This window comes from Tasmannia lanceolata, unplaced genomic scaffold, assembly GCF_043159265.1.
Source record: "Tasmannia lanceolata isolate RefF3 unplaced genomic scaffold, GAP_Taslan_0.1 ptg000012l, whole genome shotgun sequence".
NCBI classification, from domain to species: Eukaryota; Viridiplantae; Streptophyta; class Magnoliopsida; order Canellales; family Winteraceae; genus Tasmannia; species Tasmannia lanceolata.
This window is the reverse complement of record NW_027518689.1, coordinates 22,575,728-22,599,127: the sequence shown is the minus strand read 5'-3', so window position 1 is coordinate 22,599,127 and position 23,400 is coordinate 22,575,728. Positions and strand designations below refer to the sequence as shown.

General features: G+C 36.7%; 1 protein-coding gene across 6 annotated transcripts in view; it reads left to right on the top strand.

Annotated features, from left to right (window-relative positions):
- The window catches only part of FOLT1 (folate transporter 1), a 91,150-nt gene that overhangs the window by 34,874 nt on the left and 32,876 nt on the right, over nt 1-23,400 (top strand). For 4 of the 6 annotated variants that reach the window (XM_077391884.1, XM_077391885.1, XM_077391888.1 and 1 more), the window contains 2 exons: nt 4,049-4,145; nt 13,548-13,641. The exons of 1 other annotated variant lie outside the window; for it this stretch is intronic. In XM_077391884.1, the coding sequence (XP_077247999.1) occupies nt 4,049-4,145; nt 13,548-13,641 (191 nt within the window). The remainder of the gene's footprint in view (nt 1-4,048; nt 4,146-13,547; nt 13,642-23,400) is intronic. One more of the 6 variants, XM_077391889.1, reaches the window with a different exon arrangement.

Here is a 23,400-nt window from a genome sequence, read left to right as displayed (position 1 = left end):
AGAAAAGGGCCTATACATCACAACCATATTTTAATATTTGCACAATTGTCTTTTCTTCTTTAATCGGCTTGTGAGAGCTTTTCTTTTTTTGGGAAATGTAATCACCTTTTGACAGTTCTTTAAATACTAAAAAGACAAGGTGGTTTGAGCAGATATTAAAATACTGGGGACAGCCCCCTCTAGTGTAAAAGAGGAGTCATAAATACACTAAAGGGGGCTGTTCCAAGTAAGAAAATGGGGTGAATATATACTTACCAGCATAAAGTATTCTCCCCATTTGTTAAATGGGACAACCCCATCTAGTGTAAAAGAGGAGCCATAAACACTCTAAAGTGGGCTGTTCCGAGTAAAAAATCTGGTCAATATATTACTTACCTATATAAGGGGCAAATACTTTATGCAGGTAAAGTGATTTATGACTCCTTTTTTACACTAGATAGGGCTGTCCCCAAAAACAAAAGGGTCAAATCATTTCCCTTTATATATCACACTATATTGATAAAAAGAGGGAGAAAGTTTTCAAGAAAACGCGTTTCACGTTTCTCCTTTCAGGCGTTTCACGTTTCCGTTTCACGCTTCCGTTTCCCGACCTGGCAACTATGATCCTAACCCTCCGGTCTGTAGAGGATCCGTACATTGTGGAATCCTCAATAGATCGGATGGTTAGGATCATGCTATGGAGATGATTTATGGGGTATCATCTAGTTATGTTCTTGCCCAACAAAGGAGCAGTTTGGATCATCCTATTAAGTGGACCCACTGTACTTTTTGAGAGATGGACCTTATAGCCACAAACCATGTAAAATTTCACATTTACTAGTGGATAGGATTTTGGTAATTCCACCCCGAGAGACAGTGAGAGATGATTTTTGGGGAATAACCTAGTTACGTTGCAGCCCAATAAATTAGCAATTTGGATCATCGTATTCAGTGTGCCCACTGTACTTTTTGAGACACAAGGACTTTACGGCCCCAGCATATTCTCATTTACTAGCGGGTAGGATTTTGATAATTCCACCATGGGACAGGTATTTTTTCATATGCTTCATATTCTGTTGGAATTACCAAAATCCGGTAATTTTTCATATGCTTCATTTTTAAATATTTATTCTTATTTTTTAATTAATTTAATAAAAATGCTGAATCTGAATCCTTGATTTTTGGGTTAGCCGAATCCGATACCTCGATTCCGTGTCGGATTCCGACACCCGAATCCGAATCCATGCAACATAGTGGGAAAGGATAGAAGAAGAAGTGTTGTTCGATTTTCTTCTTGCATAGAGAAGGAAGAAGGTGAGTTGGTTCTTGGTTTTCTCTCTTTTGATTTCTTTTTGTAACATAAAAGGGGTTTTTCTTTCTTGCATAAAGAAAGGAGTTTGAGAGAGGAATGTATCCAAGAGTAAACAGGGTTACTGGTTTATACGATTGTGTTAATCCCTTTTGTAAATACTGTTATATTTTCTCTAATAGTGGAAGAGATCTCGCCCTTGGATGTAGGCCATTGTGCTGAACCACGTAAATCGTGTGTTCCTTGTGTGTTGCTCTTTTGTGATTTTTGTGGTTGTTTATGTTTTGCCTTTGATTGCGTAATTTGATTGGATTTTTTGTCCGACGGGTTTCTGCACACCGCACTAATTCAGTTTTAGCTGCCTTGGCAAGAAAGGTGGGGAGACTCATTTGAGTAGCTCCAGCGATGACTTACTCGGAAGGATTGATGGGGCCTGGCTATGGGTCGAGACAGCTATTGAAAGTATTAAGTTGTTGGTGGTGAAGATGAGGTATAAGGAGATGATCTGCCCTTGTAAAATTGTCTTTTGAGTGCAAAACCTCTTACTCTTCTCCCGAGGACTGTCCTTGCTCGGGTAGCGCACACTTGGGAATGCAATTGAAAAGGGTGGCTGATCCATGCAATAACCAACCAGGAGCTTCCAACCCACAATTTTCGGTGATTACTATGTTGGCGTCCGCTTGCTCTTGGGTAAGCCTTATAACACTGGCGAAGATTTCTATTCACACGATGCGAGGCAACACAAGGAGAGAGCGACTCTTGGATTCCATGCCGATCTTAGTTCTCAATACCTTTTCGTCCGGTGTTTTCTTTTGGTCACTGGGACCTGACATTTCGGTTTTACGCTCGTTTCAATGTTTCGTTTCGGAAATTGCTACTGGTGATTTTTCTTAATATTTTAAAATTTTTAAAAATGAAAAATTGTTATAAAAATATAAGAAACTATTATACCGACCAAATTTAGCAAAAAGACATATTTTATTGCTTAAAACATCAAATTTATTGCAATACATCAATGAAACAAAAATAATTTATTCATACAAAGTTCTAAGTGCTAACTATGAATATTACAAATAAAAATGAATATTGGTCGTATAAAAGCTTGGATTGAAGACGATTTATTAATTGCTATCAACTGGATTAAGATGGATTCTCCCCATCCTTGGCGATTTGCAAGCTGGTTTTGGGAGATGGAGGGCATTATTCTAGACCTTTGAGGAGAATTGTTCTCACTCCACCTAGAAGGATACAGCTTAGTTGACGAACTAACAAAATTTGGAGTCAATTGTTATGATTTAGTGGTCTGGCATTGAATTCCTTTTCTTTAGTTTTTTTTTTTTTTCTGGCTATATCTGTGAGTCTCTGCCTTTGTTTATCTTATTTTTCTTGTTTTTGCTTTTATAACCTTTTCTTTTAACAAATTCTTTCATCTGTTTAAAAAAGGGTAATAAAAGTGAAGGAAAAAGGTCCCACCTGATGTGAATACAGACAGTATCAAAAAACCTTTTTTTTGGCGGGCTGTATCGAAAAATCTCGTTGTAGTCAGCATCACGTGGGATCATTCCTTACAAGTAAAGGATGCATTATGATGTTGATGATTTTGACATTACCTGCTAGAAGAGAAGAGACCTGGTTTCATTAAATGTTTCTGGAGATGTGCAGAAAACTCGTTACTGGACCGCAAGTAACTGAGCAGAGAAATACAAACACTTTATACCAAGCTTCACTGGATGATGTAAATGATCTTTCTGTCACCTGTGAAAAAAGAATTCTTGGTTTTTAGCGATCTGTTGACAGTGTTCTGCAGAAAACTGTTTACCAGACTGCAAGCAGCTGAGCAAATGAATGAAAGAAAATTGAGTTAATGAAGGTTTCCAAGTGAAATAACAGAACCAAATTGTGTTGAAGAACTATAGGAAGCTTTGTGTTAAGTAAACTACAAATATCAGTGATAACAGCTTGCTTGTAGTCATTGATTTTATGATTCTAAGAACATGCAATTGTTTGTAGAGGAGACAGATATGCCGAACGTTTTTTTGTTACCTTCATGAGTTGATCTTTTGGATATCATCCTTCATTCACTCCAAGTTTAATTCATATCTTAGTGCTTATTTTATGCTGATCTGCGTTATACACATGGTTTTAAATTTTGGCTGAAATCTGAAATTTCGGCAGTACCGAAATTTAAAACCGAAACCGAAATTTAAAAATTTCGGCTGAAATTATAAGATTTTGACCGAAATTTCCACCGAAGCCGAAACTTAAAACCATGGTTATGCAATAGTATTAGAATGTCTTATAGGAATAAAAAATATTCTTGCATTACTCCTTTATCAATTCAACGGAAGTAAACATCTTATCATTCAAAAATAAAAATAAAAAATGAAAGTAAACATCTTCTTAGTCATGGTGTTGGGGTGATGCATTTATACCTGGTAGTTAGTTATTATTATTATTATTATTTGAATGGTATTATTACGTGGCAGTTAGTTATTATTCACACATGCGATTTCTAATTGAAAGATATTATTGCAACAATGTACGCCATATCCCACTGACGGTTTTTCTGAATTTTTTATCTGCTTTTGCATCATTCGGTCATCAGACATGCTGAACTGTGTTCTGCAGACAATCGTTTAGTTTGGTCTGAGTCATTTATGTATGATTTTGAGAAATTGGATACAAAAATAGATGTTTTTGTTTTATTTAATTATCTAGTTACATTATTGCTGATAAACTGAAGCATTGTTTAATTTGTAGCTATAGTAGAGCCAAACAAAGGTACTTAAGAGGAAGTGAGGAGCAGATGCTCAGTCCTGGCCTTCATCTTCTTTCGGCTGCAGAGGCAGGTTCTTTGGTGAGTAATTTGACTGCCTGAAATGAATCGGCAACGTTTCTCTTAGTTTCATTGTTTAACCAAGCTGTACACACTGAGTGCTCAAGTGAGTTAATCATATAGTTTACTGGTATCGCAATTTTTACTCCTGATGTGCAGCCTCAAGTCATTGATTGCCTGGAGTAGAAAATTCTTGGGTGTTAATTCTAAATCTTCTCTTTTTTGTGAGATAGTTTTGCTGGACCAATTAAAATGGCACGTTTATATCTAAGAGACATTAACTTGGTACTTCTATGGCAAGCTTGATGAAGGATTATGTTCTCTTTGAATCGAGTTTGAATCATGCTCCATACATTTTGAAATACCTAGAGCCTTTTCGACTGTCACGAGGTTAATTCAGTTGAAACTATTGTTGGTACCTCGAGCAGTGTATGTAAAATCTCCCTATTCCCTTTCATTAGACTGATTAGCATAAAAAATCACCGAGAACAGAAATATTGTTCAATAAGTTCATAAACTATGTATTTGTTCATATTTTTGGTACTTGAAAGCGTACAATGCAACACGTACTATATTTTACATTCAATATTGGTTGTTATCGGTAGTCTTGTGTCCATCCCCAACCCTTGGTGTGTGTCTGATAATTGCAAAGTTTCAAGTTTCGGTTTCGATAAGTGTTTTGATCATGGAGGAAATGGAAATATATTACTTACCGGATGAAAATTTTGGTGTAAATCCTATAAAATCACAGAAAGGTATGGAACATATCCAAATAATTGACATTTAAGTTGAAACTTCCAGAAGTTCTACAACAAGCACAAATACACACTTAAATATCATCGCATAAGCGAATAAAACCACCCATAATGGTTCAACAACATCGACCACCTAGTGACATGCAGTGTCACACATGTCTAATAATTTAGTGCATGCCACATTTCAAATGTAATTCATATAAATATTTATAAATAATACATACACCACATTTCATTTGAAGTTCATATAAATATAATTATAATTATGTAAGACATAGTAATTTAGTGTACCATTAATACACTTACAGTTTTGGTTTTGATATGCGTTTCGGTTTCAGTATGTGTTTTGGTGGGGATTGAAATGAAAATATTTTAGTCATTTCTCGTCGGTTTCGATAAATTGTAGATAATTGTTCACCGTAAATCAATACCAACTACATCCATACGCTGCTGACTACAGCCATATGGACGTATGGCATGAGCAAGGGGTTTTTTGGGTCATCGAACCCCCATCTAAAAGCTTTTGATTTGATGAATTCCCATCTTGGATTAGATATGGGGGAAGAGGAAAGAAACTGAGATCTAGGGCCTAGAGTTCTAATATCATTTAGTTTGTCAGACAAGTGGAGAGAAGAGGCAGAGGGTGAGTGCATTGTTCGACTTTTTATTTATTTTAAGAACTTGGAATTTATCTTGGAAACCTGACCAACACCTTAATTTTTTTTGATATGATAAAAGAGTTCAAAGAGGGTGGGGGCATACCACTTAACTACCTTGCCTCCAGATCCACAAAACCAATAAAAAAAAACCTACCCGCGACAAATACTTGGAATGCCCAAGGAGTCACAATAGTACATCACAGGGACATGCCACCTTACTGCAGGAAACAGAAAACCAACAAATACACAAATTTAACCTGCTACGAATGCTAGGGATTCTTAAGAAATCACATCTCATAACCCCTTTAGCAAATGTAGGACTTTCTTTCCAATGCCAAAAAACATTATTTTTCTTACACTTACAAGCATAGTTAGCAAGGTGATCTGCAACCTAGTTACTAGGGGTGCAACTTGGGTCGGGTACTCGGGTTTAGGTCAACCTGAACCCAACCCGTGGTGACCCAACCCAACCCTAACCTGACGCCAACTCGAACCTGACCCTAACTCGACATCCAGCCCAAGAGATGGTTAGGAAGAACAAAAAAAGCCACATAAAAATAACCATATCTTCACAAACTGGACTTCAGAAATAGCAAGATCTGTTATCAATGGAGATTTCAGAAATAGAACGTAAATGAAGAATGGAAGAAACCCACCATGGGAAAAATCAATGGTGCCGGCGTTGTTGCCCATCTGCCTCCAGGCTCCCACGAAATCGATCTTTCATATTTCTTCCTCGATTAAGGGAGTTGATTCCATGAGGGAGGGGGAAACTGAGAAAGAGATGATGAACATGGAGAGGAAGAAGACTTTTGAGCTCAGTGGTGCTGACCATCGCCCCATGCCACCGAGTGAGAGTTAATAAGCACCTACACGAGAGAGATTAATGTGAGAGAGAGACTTAATACGCATGCAGAACTGTCTTTCATGAAAAGAAAAAAAAAATACATAATAAGTAGGTGAATTAATAACAGCTGTCAGGCTGACAACGTCGGAGTTGTCTTTTATCAAAAGAATATGCATTGTGAATAGTCACAGCTGTCATTAAAAAACATAAAATAAAAAGGAATCTTCGGGTTTTAGGTCGGCAGGTTGGGTTGCATGACGCATCAACCCTAACCCGACCCGATTAGTTTTAGGCAAGGTTTTAAATCTCGGTTTCGGTTTTGGTTTCGGTCATCAGCGAAATTGAAACGTTTCGATTTCGGTACGAAATTTCAGACGAAATCTTGTAAAAATTTCACCGAAATTTCCGAAACGTTTCACCAAAATTTTCGAAATTTCGGGTGAAATTTTGTACTCTACCGAAACGTTTCACCAAAATTTCCGAAACGTTTCGACTAAGTTTGGTACTTTTTCCGACTCAATGTGGGTTTCGTTTCGTTTTCCAACGGAATCGAAATATTTCTGCCGAAACAAAACGCTTTGGCCGAAATTTAAAACCATGGTTTTAGGGTTGTGATTTTCCAACCCTAACCCTAACCCGACCTGAGGAAAAATCGAGTTCAACCCTAACCCAAGTTGCACCCCTACTAGTTACCCTCTTCGTACTGATGTGTAATTTTAGGATTTAAATCAAGGATAAGATACCGAAGGGCCCGGCAATAGTATTTAATCAACCCATGAGGATCCTTGTTAGAAATGATTGTGCCAATTAAGACCTTGTTGTATGATTCCACCCAAACATTCAAGAATCCAAAGGCTTTACAAGATCCAAGGCCATCAAGAATGCTTCTAGCTTCCTCTTGGATATTGCTTCCTAGCCACAATAATGGAAGAACACAGATATATTCTTGCCAGCATGATTTTTAACAATCCCACCACGTCTAAATATGCCAGGATTGTCCTTTGATGTCCCATCAGTATTCAATTTTAGCTCACCTAGCATGAGCCTTTCCCAGCACTAGGGGTGGACATGGTTCGGGTCCAACCCGAGGAACCGAACCGAACCGGTCACTTTGGTTCGGTTCGGTTCCAATTTTAAATTGTTCTGTTCCGGTTCAGATGTTTGGGAACCGATTATATATGGTTCGGTTCTGGGTTTGGGTTCCTGGAACCGAGAACCGAACTGAAAACCGAGGGTGATGCACCCGCTAACGGATAAAATCACCCCCTCCCCATAACGGTTCCGTGAGAATGGTTTACTTATGCTTGAGGTTAAATTCACCCCCCTTTAACGTATTTCTTTTCCTTTTTAGAAGTAGAAAACCACACAAAAACTTTCTCTATTGAGAAGATTAGGAAAAATATAAGATTAGGCAAAATATCTCCATTTGGTCAAAGGTTGGGTAAACCCAGAACCGAACCGAACCGAACCATGTCCACCCCTACCCAGCACACACGAGTAAATCTAAGGCTTTTCAATGATTTAGGAAATATCTCAATGTCGCTAAGAGCCATCTTGTCACGACCCGAGACCCTCGGGACACCTGGCAGGAGCCACACGAGCCCCAGGGCGAACCTCGCATGCATGTAAGGCCAATCGGAAACTGAATCACGTCAGATTAGATATCAATGGTACAAAAATATAAATCAACATCCAGAGCAAAACTAAATAACCAAACTGAACCATACACACACATGAGAGTCTAACAAGATACATATATACAAGATCATTGAAAAGCCTTAGACACACGAGTAAATCTAAGGCTTTTCAATGATTTATGAAATATCTCAATGTCGCTAAGAGCCATCTTGTCACGACCCGAGACCCTCGGGACACCTGGCAGGAGCCACACGCGCCCCAGGGCGAACCTCGCATGCATGTAAGACCAATCGGAAACTGAATCACATCAGATTAGATATCAATGGTACAAAAATATAAATCAACATCCAGAGCAAAACTAAATAACCAAACTGAACCATACACACACACACATGAGAGTCTAACAAGATACATATATACAAGATAAAAAAGAAACTACTAATCCTACCTAACCAACTACAAAGCTCTTGGGTAACCTTGTTTGTACTGAATCGATCCCTCTCCGGACTCAGTCACTGAGTCTGGAAATTTTTATTTAATCCACATTAGTTCCGCAGAACGAGCAAGTAAATAAAGCACAAATGTAGCATGTCCAATACAAATTTACAAATAACAGTTGATAAAGCATTTTAAATCTATCTCAGGGTATGACTAACAAATATGCGAAACATACTATCAAATTTTGATAATGATGTATAGCAATAGCTCACAGATGCGCCTGAAACAGAAGGCACTACTGAAGCACTACCGAAGCACTACCGAAGTAATACTAAAACAATACTGAAGTAATACTGTAGTATTAATGAACTAGAGCTACGGATCAGGCAGGTACAAAGCAGATATAAGTTGACAAGGTCAATATTTTACCTCCATTAACAAGAGGGCCAACGTATTTATATCCCATTGGAGGGCTTACTGATAGTGTCCAACCATTCATGAGCCAGTTACGAGTGAAACCGAAGTGTCAACTGCGTAAATTCAATTTTTACATACCCGGGAGTTTCAAAGCACATTTCAAAGTGTTAGAGAATAAAATCAGATCTCTCAAGATCTTAGATTGATTAGGCATAGTTTAGGCATACTGATTTGAATAGGTAATTAGATTAGATTATGTTTATCTCTTTCCGTTCTTATCAGTGTCTCTTTCTATGTTTATCCCATGAGTGTTTTATATAAACACTCTTTGGGCTCTTTGTAATGTACCCAAGATTTAGTGAAATATCAGAATTTATCATGGCATCAAAGCAGGTCGATCGGACCTAGCACAATCCATCAAGCTTCATTCTCCGGCGGACAGCCGATCAAGCCGCCGGCCGTCCGCCCGGCCACAATAAGCCCTTAGTTTTTTCTCTCTCTTCTATTTCCTTGCTCTCTTCCAATCACTTCTCGAACAATCAAAGATCACAGCTGCGCACCATCCCCACTGGATTGTTCGTTTCAATGTGCCTTTGCCTTTCTTGTTCGGCCTCCAAACCGTAGGCCAAAGCCGCTCTCTCCTTGTTCTCTTTGAGGTTAATACAAACTGCAAATTCCATTTCCCGGAAACTTTTGTTGTCATTTCTAAATATCCATTAACACAGTGAATCCCAGCCCTTCCGGGTTTCTAGTTGTCATGCTGGGCATATGCAATCTCTTTTCCTTCACAAACAAGCACCATGGCACCAGGCTGAAAGTTTTCGCTTGTGCAAGCACAGCCGAACCAGCCACCTATACTCATCTTGCTACTCCTTTGGGCTGCAAAAAATGGCAATTTTTACTTTCTCCATTTCGCATAAGAGAACTTCTCTTTTCCCTATTTTTTTGGGTTGCGTATCCAATACATAACCCAATGTTTGAAAATATTGCCATCGGAGAAAAGTTTCCTACAATTTTATTCCAAACCCATCTTTTGATTTTGATAATGGCACATCCTTCCATCTTTACCCAAGTATCTTTTTTTTGCTCCCCTTCCTCTATCCTATGTGAAGAACATATCCCCATGTTGATAACTGCACCCCCTTTATTTGTCTTGCACAAGAGTTGCTTGTTGTCATGGCTTTCCTGATGTCACTAAAGTTTACTGTGAGTCCTTCGTTGTCGCTCATCTCGCATCCCTTTTCTCCCATATTCTGATTTTTTCATTTCTTCTTTTCCTATTTCAGTTGAGGTGCCTTTCTTAAGGCGTGTGCCTGAAATATCCAATCCTTTCGGTTGAGGTGTTTCATTGAAGTGCGTGCCCGAGAGTGTAATTCTCTTCCATGAGGATCGGTATCTAAAGCCGACCCATGTTCTTGCCCATTGAGGTTTCCTTTTGCCATTGAGCATTGGTCCATAGTGACCCATTCCTACGAGGATCGGTATTCTAAAATCGACCCGTGAAGAACTCACCCATCGAGGCTTGAGGTCCATCCAGTCCATTGTGACTCATCTTTCAAGCGACACATCTATGGCATCAATCATCGTAATTACATTTGGCAACAGATATCAATTATCACCATTGGCGGACATTCTTCATCCACTTTCAATCGGGTGAATCAACTGGAGGATTCAAACTACATTTCTTAATTTGGGATATCTTATTTGGGGAATTTTATTGTAATCAAACGTATATCGATTTTCAATCCATATACGTTTGAGGGGGCATGTTAGAGAATAAAATCAGATCTCTCAAGATCTTAGATTGATTAGGCATAGTTTAGGCATACTGATTTGAATAGGTAATTAGATTAGATTATGTTTATCTCTTTCCGTTCTTATCAGTATCTCTTTCTATGTTTATCCCATGAGTGTTCTATATAAACACTCTTTGGGCTCTTTGTAATGTATCCAAGATTTAGTGAAATATTAACATGGTATCAGAGCCAAAGGTCTCGAGTTCAAACCTCCCGGATAGCAAAAATCCACATGCGATGGTCGGCCCAAAGTGGGACCACATGTGCCAGGTGTTTGCCAAGTGGGCCACACGTGCGGGGGAGTGTTAAAGTATAAAAGATAAATAACGCCTTTCTCCAACAGCTTAAGCTTCTGGAGAAGTTGGTAACTTAACACAAAGCATAATATATAGCTATAACTGACTGATCAAAGCATAAAAAGCAATGCAAGTTTTTACATAAAACAATCTTTTCATGCACATGCAGGGATAATGCTATAACTATAACTGTGTTGAATTACTCACCTATGAAAACTTTAGTTTTCGCCTTATTCTTCTTCCTTCCTGATTCCGAATCACCTAAATATACAAAATAATTATCAGAAAACTTATCCTCTAATTTCCAAACCATTTGTCCTAGTCAATGAAAATCAATCTTCCATATCTTTTTCTACAAAAGGAATCTCAAAATCTTCCCAACATGAAAGTTGGTCCATTTACTAAGACCTACAACTTTCATGTTGGTCACTCCAGCGAATTGTCGCCGGAGACAGGAAAAATAAAATTACATTCTACTGACTTCAAAGAGCGTTTTCAAGGCTCGCATCCATAGGGATTACTCTCGCCCTAAAATGCGGTGGGGATACCCTAGTCATAAAAAAAAAGAGGGTTTCAAAGCTTCCTGAATACAAAAAAGATTTTCAAGAAGTCCTCTACATGAAAGTTGGTCCTTTCATCAAGACCTACAACTTTCATGTTGGTCACTCCGGCGAATTCCCGCCGGAGATGACGGAAAAATCACATTTTTATTCGGATTAGTGAAAGAGGGTTTCAAGTCCAGCTGAAAACTTAAACTTAGTATATCTCTTCATACACACAAAATTTGAAGATGTCATAAACATGAAAGATGTTCAATTTATCATTTTCAGAAACTTTCATGTTAAGTCCTCCTGCGAATTCTAGCCGGAGGGGCCGAAAAACATGAAAATCACCATTTTAAACCCTCTTTTTAGCTGAAGCTTAAAATTAACATATACTCAATAGTCTATACTTTACCAAATTTTGTAAAATTTATATGAATTTGGGTCTAGAGAAAAAGTTATACAACTTTCATGTTGAGCTTTCTGGCCAATTCTGGCCGGAAAAGTCCAGAACATCAACACAAATTTCTTCTTTACCTTGGATTTTTCTTCCACTTTCTTTCCCACCGTAATTCTTTCAATCCAGTCTTGCAAAACCTTTGATCTTCAGCAAAGATTTGATCGCAAATCTCCAAGTTTTTATTTTTCCTCTTTCCTTTCTCTATTTTCTCATGTTTTCTTTGTTTTAAAATTAGACTTTTATTTGTTGTTTGACATCTGATTTCCCAGATGTTGATTCCTCTCTCTCTCTCTCTCTCTCTCTTACTCAGCAAGGTTGAGTTTATCTTATTGAATTTCATATATATGAATTTCTCATTTTGCCCTTAAAGCAAACTAGTTTTAACAATTTTTGTCTTTTGTGTTTATTTTACTATTCTACCCTTATTTATTTAAGATAATGACACCCACACCCTTTGATGAATTTACGAAAATATCCTATGATATTTTATCATTTGAAAAGTTGTAAATTTGTTTACACTAATCATGGTTAATGTTCTTAATCACTTTTGTTACTGAAAACTCAAGCTTAGGGTATTTCACATCTATTCCCAAGAAGTGCAATCCAAAGTTGGGGAGAATGAATTGGTAAGCATTTTTCCCCAGGTAGTCACATCTGTAATTAACTAACTGATTGGCTTAGAGGAATCCTCCATGCGCCTATTGCATCTCTCCTGCCGTATCTCCTATGTTATAAGTGAGGGAATGACCTTCGTAGTAAAACCGAAAGTTTGCTTACTTTTCTTGGCTATCTCGTACCACTGAAGCAGCTTAGCGATGATGGATTTGTTCTCAAGAAGAGGCACACCAAGATAGATAGAAAAAAGTGGTACCATATAGCTCTCTCCACATCACTATCAATGAATATATAATTCAGCTCCTCTTCTTTAGGCATGGCACAACACATACGCTTGGAAGGAAGAGGGATGAATATATCCTTCAATTCGTATCAACAGGGACTGTATTCATAAAAGTTTTCCAAATGAAGCATCCAATTTTTGCTAGAAGATCCTTCCAAATAAATGTAGACCACCTTCTCTTAGGAAATTTGATTTGCACCGTATTTCATGCTGATTTAGTAGTGAAGTCGCCCGATTTATTAGGAGTCCAAACCAGCACATCTTCAGTATAAATTATCCTGATCAAGATGCTTTTAACAACATTAGCAGTTCTTTGGGAAATATTATGCTCTACCTGAGAAAGATTCCACACTCCAATTTCATTTATAACATCCTTGACCAGAACCATTAAAAAAAAAACATCCTTGACCAGTAACTTCTGATTAACTGCGCCCAGTTGAAACCCGATTAATCAATGGGATCCACCTACTATTACTAGTCCACAAATTTGTAGCTGAACTAATCTGTATGATCTTCTTCATGAATTCAAGTATTGGGCTCGCATCTAGCCCCTACTAAGGAAGAGTAATTCTGTGATTCTTTTGTTATGCTAGATGTTTGTTATTGAAATTAACTTTCCATGTTCAATCTATTTGGTAAATTGTAAGTTTTTATTTTTCTTACTTTTGGGGCTTCAGGTATGTTTGTTTACAAATCCTATTTGGCTTGTAAAGACAAGATTGCAGCTCCAGACACCCCTTCATCAATCTCGACCATATTCTGGTTTTTCTGGTGTGTTTCTTATCTTGTATTTAATATTATAGCTATGTGCTCCTTGAGATTTTTTGTCATTGTCTATTTCATGGGTACTGTAGAGTTTTTTAGAGTGACATGTAGAATTTATGTTTTCCCAATATTATTGAAATGCTCTCAGCTTAAGACTCCTTCCATGTAATCCAGATATTACGACAATGTAGTTTTTCACAAGATTAAGTACTTTCAGACTTAAGTTGGTAGGCTCGTTTATCAAATACAAATGTTGCTATGTTGGAGGAAATATGAAAAATCCCTGAAGCCATGACTTGCACGAGAGTTACTGTGGGACCCGATCCCGCGAGAAAGTCGCGAGCGCGCGAGGCGCTACACTCTCTCTTGGTCTCTCGTACCCACGCGAATGGTGTGTGATTTTTATTATTGATTTTAATTACCCAACCAAGCAGGCAGCAACCAAGCCATAGGGTGCAAACAAACGTGCAACCCAGTACCCATAAGGGCAGGGGTAAGCCGCCGAGCCTAGCAAGGTGTGATTTAATTCATCTTTTTCGTGAACTTGGGATCACTAAGGCAATCCGAATTCCACGCAAAAGAGAGTGACAGTCGCCACCTAGATGAGGGATCTAGGACCCATAATTGACCAGAAATCTAGACTCGTTACCTGGTTACGAGAATGGAAGGTATGTGGAGTTACCACCACATGCACCATGCCTGCCCGATAATCGGTCTTCAATTCCAAAAGTTAACTCTTTTGAATTTCTTTTAAATGGCTCATTTAACTCTATATTAATGTGCGAACTACATGACATGCATCCTAAGATATAATTTCAGTGTAATTCCTAAATGTGTATCTTGATTTTCTTAATTTGTTTGAGTTAAATCTAAGTGAAAGTTCTCATAAAATTCTAATTTTATGAAAAGTCCTAAGTGATTTAATTACTTTTAATTTAAGGATTAATGCACAAAACCCCACCACTTATGTGTGGAGCCGACTCGGGCTTGGTATGCCACTCAAGTATCCAAGTTGCCTACGTATCCCAGCCTCACTGGAATCAGAGTCGATCGTAGTTCGGTGCACCTGAACTAAGCTACTTATGCCTAACTCATCTAGGACACCGATCTAGACTGGATTTACTGTTTTAACTGTTTAAGAGAAATTATTTAGTTCAAGTTGAAGATTTTATTATCCTAGGACTTCATCTAAGATGCTATATGGTCCTATCTAAGTGCAAGACATCCTTTGACTAATGCAGGTAAACCTACATCTTAGGTAACTAGGCTTGTCCTATGGGAAAAAGGGGTGACTAGTGTAACTAGATCTATTGGCACGGTTGCTATCAATAGCAAACGACCGTGATGAGGCTGGACTCCTAACTCTAGGACTTCCTAAAACCTAGGACACAACGAGACGTAAGTGTTCCTAAGGGGCCCTAAAGGTTCCTACGATAGGAGACCGTAATTCAACGGCTCCTAAGACGCGGATCGAGTTAATTCGATTTGTTAAACTTAATGATTTTTTATTTTTGAGGATTTTTGATTCCTAAACATCTAAGGAATATCAAAGGCTCTATGGTTCGCAAGTTTCGGCCTCGAATCGCAACCATAGAAGGGAATCGTGCTCTTAACACTTGTATAATTTAGCACGTAAATTATAGTATCTTATTGCCTGGCATTTTTCTTAGGATTTCCGTGGACAGTGGACCTCGGAGCCAATATCATACTATAATTTACGCACTCCAATTATGCAGGATTAATCGCAATTAGTATACGATTACGGTTGCGATCTCGGCAGTTAGACTATCGCGGTATAGCGAATTTACAATGGAGATCTACGAACCCTAAGACAAGTTATGGATTAAATTCATGATGTAAAGTTAAGATTTGTTTGAGCTTTTTACTGACTTTTGTGTTGATTTGCTATTAAATTATGATTTATTAACATAAGACCAGATTGCTAGGATTACACAGAAACCCTAAGCAATCAAACCCCAAATCAGCTGAAACTTTTCCAGTAACAAGATATGGATGATTGTGGCTTACTGGAAAAATTTCATGAATTATCATTAAGATTTGATATCAATTTCCGATTTTTCAAAAGTTAAATCAGATTATAGTTAACACATCAACTTATAGCATATCAATTTCAAATTAATCCAAACTTTCACAGAATAGAGATCTAGATTATTATAGCTTATTGGAAAACTTATATGAATTTTCATTAAGATTTGATATAAATTTTCAATTTCTCAAAATTCAAATCAGTTCATAGATTAACACAGTAACTTATAGCATATCAATTTCAAATTAATCCAAACTTTCACAGAATAAAGATAATCATGAGATTAGACTACGATATGAATTTCATGGACTTTTATTACGATTTCATCTCAATTGAAATTCACACAAAAATCGGATGAAACTAAAGAATTACTTAAAAAACAAACCTAATAGTATCCTAAAATCAAATAAAAAATTCCAGTAGATATATATTATATTATAAAATTTTCTATCAAAATTTCAAAACTTAAAAATTAAATCTCCTCCATAAAATCGATTTTTAAATAGAAAAGGGGAATTTGTTTCTTAGGAATTGAAACCCATTTATTAAAATAAATTACAAAACCATATTAAAACTTTGCAAAACCAATTGAAAATTTTTATCTAACATTCCAGTAACCAAAGTTACTGGTTTGTAAAGAAAAATTTCAAAAATTTACTAATTTAATACGAAAACGAATTACGGCACGTAAAACGAAGAAGCGATTAGAAAACAAATAAAAAAACCTTTTTTCGAAAAAACAATTTCATGAGAAATTCAATTTATTATTGAACATTAATTCTGGAGAGTTTCATCAATTTGTAAAACATTCTGATATTTATTAAAAATGGCCGAAATTTAAAATAATTTAAAACCGGATTAAACAAATTCAAAAAAATTCGAAAATTTTTGGGTGTTCTGGAAATCAAAACATTGGTTTGTAAACAAGATTTCACAAATTTTGGACATGGTTTGATATACTTTTGGATTCATCAAGGAATAACCCCGCCCCTTTCGGGGTTATTGTTTGAAAAATAGAATGAAAATTAAAACGGCCAAACCGCGATTGGAAATTAAGTTTCCAGTAGTATTTTATTTTATAGAAATCCCAAAAAATATCAGTTTTTAAAGAAACCCACGTTTTCTAACACTTGCTTTGATAATCCGATTTAAATCCATATTGAATAAAAAACGAAAGAAAATCATTATTAAATGGAGGAAATTTAATTTTTTGGTGAAAATTTGAATTTTGAAAACTTATAATCTATATTATAACATACTGGAATTTCAAGAAAAAAATTCATTGATTTGATCCATCAAAAGTAAAACCATAGCATGTTTTTCTATTTTGGATATTACAAAGATAAAGATCCTACCGTTGATCTCGCTCCTTGTCTCTAGGGTGCGTAGATCCGAGGTATACGCTTTGTCGCACCCTTTTGTATGATGAAAAAGACCCAAAGAACACCCCAAAGATCCTTGATGTGTGATTTGTTGAAGAAGAAAAGGGATTTTTAAGAATCCCTTTTGTGAAGAACCCTTGAGAGATATGAACACACTTCAAGAGAGAAGATTTTTTTTTTCTTGGGAGGAGAGAAAAAGGACGAATTTGGATTTTTTTTCAATCTTTTCTAGGATTGTTTGCTTTGATTTTTATACAAAAAAGCTAGAGTTAAGAGAGAAATAGTAATTTCAAATGTGAGAGCTCCATTTTTGGCTTGTTTCCAATTTTCGCCTCTTGCTTTCTTTCTTTCTTGTTTTCAAATTTGATTTGATTCCAATCTTAATTTCTTGTCAATCAAGACATGCTATTCTCATTCCACATTGCTTCTTTGGAAGAAAACCTTTTTAATCAATCATTCATCTTTTCCTTCTTTCCTTCTTTTCATTTTTTATTCTTTTTATTTTTCTTTTAACAAATATGATGTCACCATTGTGACATCATCAAGGTTGGGTGCTCAACTCATGTGGGTCAACCATGTGGGCCGCCACCATGGTGGTTGACCCATATGGGTGAACCCACATGAGCTCCATCTTTGCGGGCTTTAGCCCAATGGGCCATTTCACACGGGTTTCGGGTTTTTCCGTAAAAAAATTAATAAAATCTTTCTCAATTCAACATTCTATATATGGACCCAACCCATTTGACATTTATGGTGCATCCCTCACACATGATCGGACCATCTTTTTTGGAAAATAACTTTTCGGACCAAAATGCTCATATTTGACCGTTAGACATCCAAATGCGACCAAAATACCCTCAGATTGATTCACCCCTAAAGGGAAAAATTAAAAATGGAAAGTCTTTGTGGTCAAACTTCAAAAATAGAAACTTTTAAAATTGGGTCCTTTCGGTGAGCAATATTAAACAGGATCATTTGGTATCCCCTGAAAATACCCAAAATGCCCTCAACACTTAGAATTTTCAAATTTAGCGAAACTCCTGAGAAATTCTAAATTTAGCAGGTTTTCCAAAATTCAGGAAATCATTCATAATCTCTCAGACATATTTCGGGGATCAAAAGAATTACACAGGAAAAGACCAAATTACCCCGAGGTGCTAGAATTTGGCGAGACTAGGGAAGACCCTGAGAAATTCCCAAAATAGCAGATTTTTGAAAATTTATGAACGGACTCAAGATTTTTTAGACACAACTTAGGGACAAAATATGATATACTGAAAATGTCTAAAATACCCCCGAAGTGCAAGCCTAAGAGAAAATCTTGAGAGATCTAAATTTAGCAGGTTTCCCAAATTATACGAAATTACTCCTAATCCATCAGCCGTACCCTCGAGATGGTTTTGGTTTTATGAGAAATGATTGAAACATCCATAAGATGATGAAAATGTGGAAGCCCCATGAGTTTCTAAAAATAGCAGCCTTTTCAAAATTCATGTAATCGCTCAAGATCTCTCGGACACAGCTCAGGGTTCAAACGGGACACATCAGGAATGACCAAAATACCCCTGTAGTGCAAAATGAGCAAAAATGAGGGAAACCCTGAAAATTCTAAAAATAACAGGTTTTTTCACTTGCTTGGAAACTTGATTTTACATCTTCCGGAGGCCAAAGGAACCCCCTAGAGACCTTCAGGATCGCGAATCAACTTCAAAACTCCCATAATGAGGTGAAATCTACCTTAAATGCATGGATGCCTAATCTAATGCTGAATACGGACTCAAGACTCGATGATACTACCGAATCGTTCGCTTTTTAAAGCGTAGCAAAATGGGGGTGTCTACAGTTACCTATTTAGATTCTAATGTTTCGGCAAGGAATTAGTATTCTTACGTTAGTATCACAAAATGCAATGGGAGCATCTGTGCTTTACCAACATCTGTCTTCAGAACCTTGATAGAGCTTGGATCCTCATGCATACTGTACCTGGGCATAATCCTTATACTATATATAAAGCGAGAATCATGGGTTAATTTCTTCCTCCCTTTTGCATTAATTCCTTCTGCGTCTTGTACATCTTTTGTTCAAACTATCGTCCTCATTTGGTCATTGCAATTCCTCTTATATCCAATTCCAGCAGGGTTTTTTTGGTCATTGCAACATATATTTACTTTTGGTACATGCTTCCAAACAACACGACAGTTGTCATCTACCTTATTGTTTACTGTTGAAAGAGCTGTGGAGGCTTATTACAGTTTCCAAAAATGCTCTTACAAACCAATTAATTAAAATAAAAGGGAAAAGACGAGCTGCATTTGTGCAATTATTAAAGAATAGTTGTGCTGATATCATTTCCCTAAAAAAAAGGCTATTTAGTAGCTCTTTATGTTTTCCTTTCACGTCACTAACTAAAATATAAAACATTATCCAAAAATCTAATGAAAAACACTAAAACTTACCATAAATCGCAATGAAAATAAATTATAAATTTGAAAAATAAGTTGAATTTTATAGATTTCAAAAATAAGTAGATTTTTTCTGAAAGTAACAACTTATTTTTTCTATTATCTTTTTTATAGCAAACAAATACCCTTATCTCATGAAATTATCAAAAAACATTATAAAAATGTTTTTAAAAAAGTACTGTACTGCCCCCTTCATAAGCTAATCTAAACCGTTCATTTGTTGGGCCACAACGTAAATAGGTTGAAATCATTTCCGGATGTTCCTTTATGTTAACCATTGAATTTCATTTTAATTTTTTCGTTTCTTTTTTACTAGGGCACCGTTGGGTTCATGGGTTAAGGATATGTATAGGCATCATTTGCTGTATGAGATTGAGAGAAACCCCATTTGGGGGTTTGATTGGAGATGAGGATTTCTACAAAAAGAAGCTGATTTTTATGGGTTTTATTGACAATACTATAGAGGTTACTAAAGCATATTTTACTTCTCTCATATTTAATAATTGCACAAACCTAGCTTGTTTTTTATTTATTTATTTACTCAATACAATAAACCCTATGAAGCTCTGAACAACATTCCAACCAATAGCCTTGGTTCAGACTTTTGAGGCTTCAATTTCTAGAAACATCCTTCGTTTGATTATCATCTTTCATTTGATATATAAAGTAGCTTAATGGGTTTGTTATGTTTGTTATGAGTTCCTTGAATTTTGCAAGGAGTTTTGATTAGCTTCCTTATATTGAAGCTTGCGTCAGGTACTCCTGATTTTTCGGCTATCCTTCCTCTGTTATATAAAAAGACTTAGTGGGTTTCTCATGTTCCTCCGTTATATAAAAAGACTTCTTCCATTTATATGCAACAAAATCCAAAATCTTTCAAGTTATAAGAGTATTGATTTAATAGAGGACCAATAATCTAAATTAAAGAGTGAACTGCTGCATAGCCATTGATTTTAGTGATTGATGTATTAACTGTCGATCAATTTTGGTGCTGAAGCTATAATTAAGTTCCAAGCTAATAATGAACAACAAAAGAGGACAAAGAAAATGACTCTTTGATGTCACATACATTGAGAAAAGTATAATTGTATGCATGAAATTGTTAAAGTATTTCTCATCTCCAAATTGTTGAAAGACAAATATGAAAGATTGTAATTTGTTCCAATTTGGTGATTACAAGCACCCCGTGCGACCAATGAAATTTTTAGTTGTCAAGTGCTAATAATGGGGAATATTTAACAAATAGCGGTTTCTTTTAAAATCTCTCCTGTATTAGATGGTAATTCCACCATCAGTCGTTGCCATAAGCAAACTTAGCAGTCTTTGACCATATTCATTTAGAAAGTGTTTTATCTTAGCATCTTGCAGCTTCAACTACATTTGCTTCATGGGCTTCTAGAAACGTATGAAAGTAAAATAGACAATGGAGTGCAAAGATGCACTTTTGGCAATGTCGAAGTTGTTTCGGTGGTGAGAAACATATCTATCCAATTAGAGTACACATCTAACGGTTCGCTTGACTCAATCACAGCGGATAGAATTAGAGAGAAAGGTGATAGAGATAATTAGAGTAGGTTCACTCATTTTACTAATGCAAGCCATAATGTACTCCTTATATGAATATTAGTTGAACCTGTTACATGGGCTAATATTTTCGATTATGCAGAAAATCCTACTATTGGCTAAGAAATCTCCATCCACCTCAAAAATTACGTTTTTGTTCAGGATTCAACCTCCATGTAAGATGAGATGCAAATTTATTAAGAACTATCAAATCTTGATGGATGGGTGATTTAATTTGCTTGCCCTCGACGAATAAAAATTGGTATTGTTAGGCTATTTCTTTCTTTGAGGAGGGGTTCTCTTCCCTTTCTTCATATGTTGAATTTAAATTGGTGGCCATCTTGCTTTGTAGATGATAGAATTTATGATGTCATGATTGATGAGGAGGTTGTTGGACTTGTAAAGCCACACAGATGTAGGGCTAAAATCCTTTATGTGATGCTGGATTGGATGTTCAAAGAACAAATTAATTTTTTTATTCCTTCAAATATTGATTCTTTTGCTTTTCCTTTCATTTTTTTGAATGGTGTTGCTTTTCTTTTGCTTTTCCATTACAACACAGTTTTGCACATGCTTTTGATAGATGTATTTTTGAGACTGCACTACACTTTTGTGGCTCCTCATATCTTATGCTTTTTCTATATCATACATTTAAAAAATTGTATAAGCTCCATACTTGTCTTTGTTGCTTAAAGATTATTATTAAATTCATATCCAGTCAATCAGAATAGTTCATTAAGACGCCGCATGTGCGGTGCACGTGCCTCTTTACTAGTCAACTAAAAAGTAATATCTCTAGCTGGTTTTTTATTTTCTTCCTATGAATTATTATTTATGGTCAAAATCCATTAGTGGATTAGATATAAGAAAATCATTCTAATGGATTATCTAAACAGCTTTGCTGCTATTCTATGCTTCTATGCTAATGATGTTGGCATCATGGGGCCCATGCTATTCGTCCCCAATGAAAGTGATGGAAGATGCATAAGGGAAGGTCTGGTAGCTGTAATAACAATCGCTGTAGGACAGCGAATTGATGGGGGTTCGGTTCAGACCTGGGTCAAATAGTTTCAGGAAATTGTAGGGAAAGGCGACAAAGGTTTCAGGTTACAGGTGTTGATTATGATGGAAGGCTAGGGCTTTCGCAGGCTGAAAGAACTGTTATGGGATTGAAGAAGCCTTGTTTAAGTACATTCAAATTGAAATGGTTTGGGAGGGGTTTAAGGTATAGGCAAAGTAACCGGTTGGTTCTAGAGGTGAAGTATAGGTCTTGTTATGGTATTTATAGGCTGAACAATCCAAGGAAGGGGACTGTATGGGCACGGTTAGGTGCATATAGGTTATAAGCTAGAGATCCAAGACTGGAATTGATTAGGGTTTGGGGCAGATAGGTCTTAGGCAAGGTTTAGATCTGTAATAGTTTTCAGTATAGGTTCTTGAAGGTTCCTTGAACCTGTAATGGATCAAGAAGGCGAGTGGGAGGGTTTACGGTTAAAGGTAAATTTACGAGACATAGTTAAAAATGGAACTCGATGAAATAGCAGGTGGTTTACAATGCTGTAAATGATCTCATCCTGGATCTGATATGATCGCAGGTCAGATCTAAAGTTCGAAAGTGTTTGGTAGGCTTAGAGGTAAGATTTTACGATGAAGCAGGCAAGGAATTAAGGAGAGAGGGGTGGTAATGGGGAAAGGGTCTAGAACTGGTCAACATTGCGGTCTTCGGTTCCACGTGGTGAAAGGGAAAGATTAGTTAGACTGTTGTTAGATCTAGAAGATCCGTGATCAATTTGTGGGTGGGCAACTGGTGCAGAATTGATCAGTCATGGGAAAGGGTTGATCGGATGCTGGAATCTAAGATTCTAAGGGATTATAGCAGCAGGGTTAAAGGCTTTGGATTGGGATCTGGTCAATGGGTTGGATCTGGTAAGGTATGGGTGAACTGATTTATGGATTAAGGTTTGAGAGAATAGAGAAAAGAATTAACGAGAGAGAGAGAGAGAGAGAGAGAGAGAGAGAGAGAGAGAGAATACAGAAATGTAAAGGGATTTAAAACTAACCCGCAGTCATAACAGGGTTCTCTTAGCATCACACCATAGGATTTGATCATCGCGCTTCAACAAAGCATCACACCGGAGCAAGATAAGACAACTTCACTTTTCATTCACATCCCATTGTTTTCAGGGCTAAAAGACCTTACATAGTTTTAGGCTTTGAAAGCACTACGAAATTTGAAAAAGACTCCTAATCCTATTACAATGTTGCAATTAAAAATCAACAGAAACCTGCCACTTCACAGACTCTTTGTAAT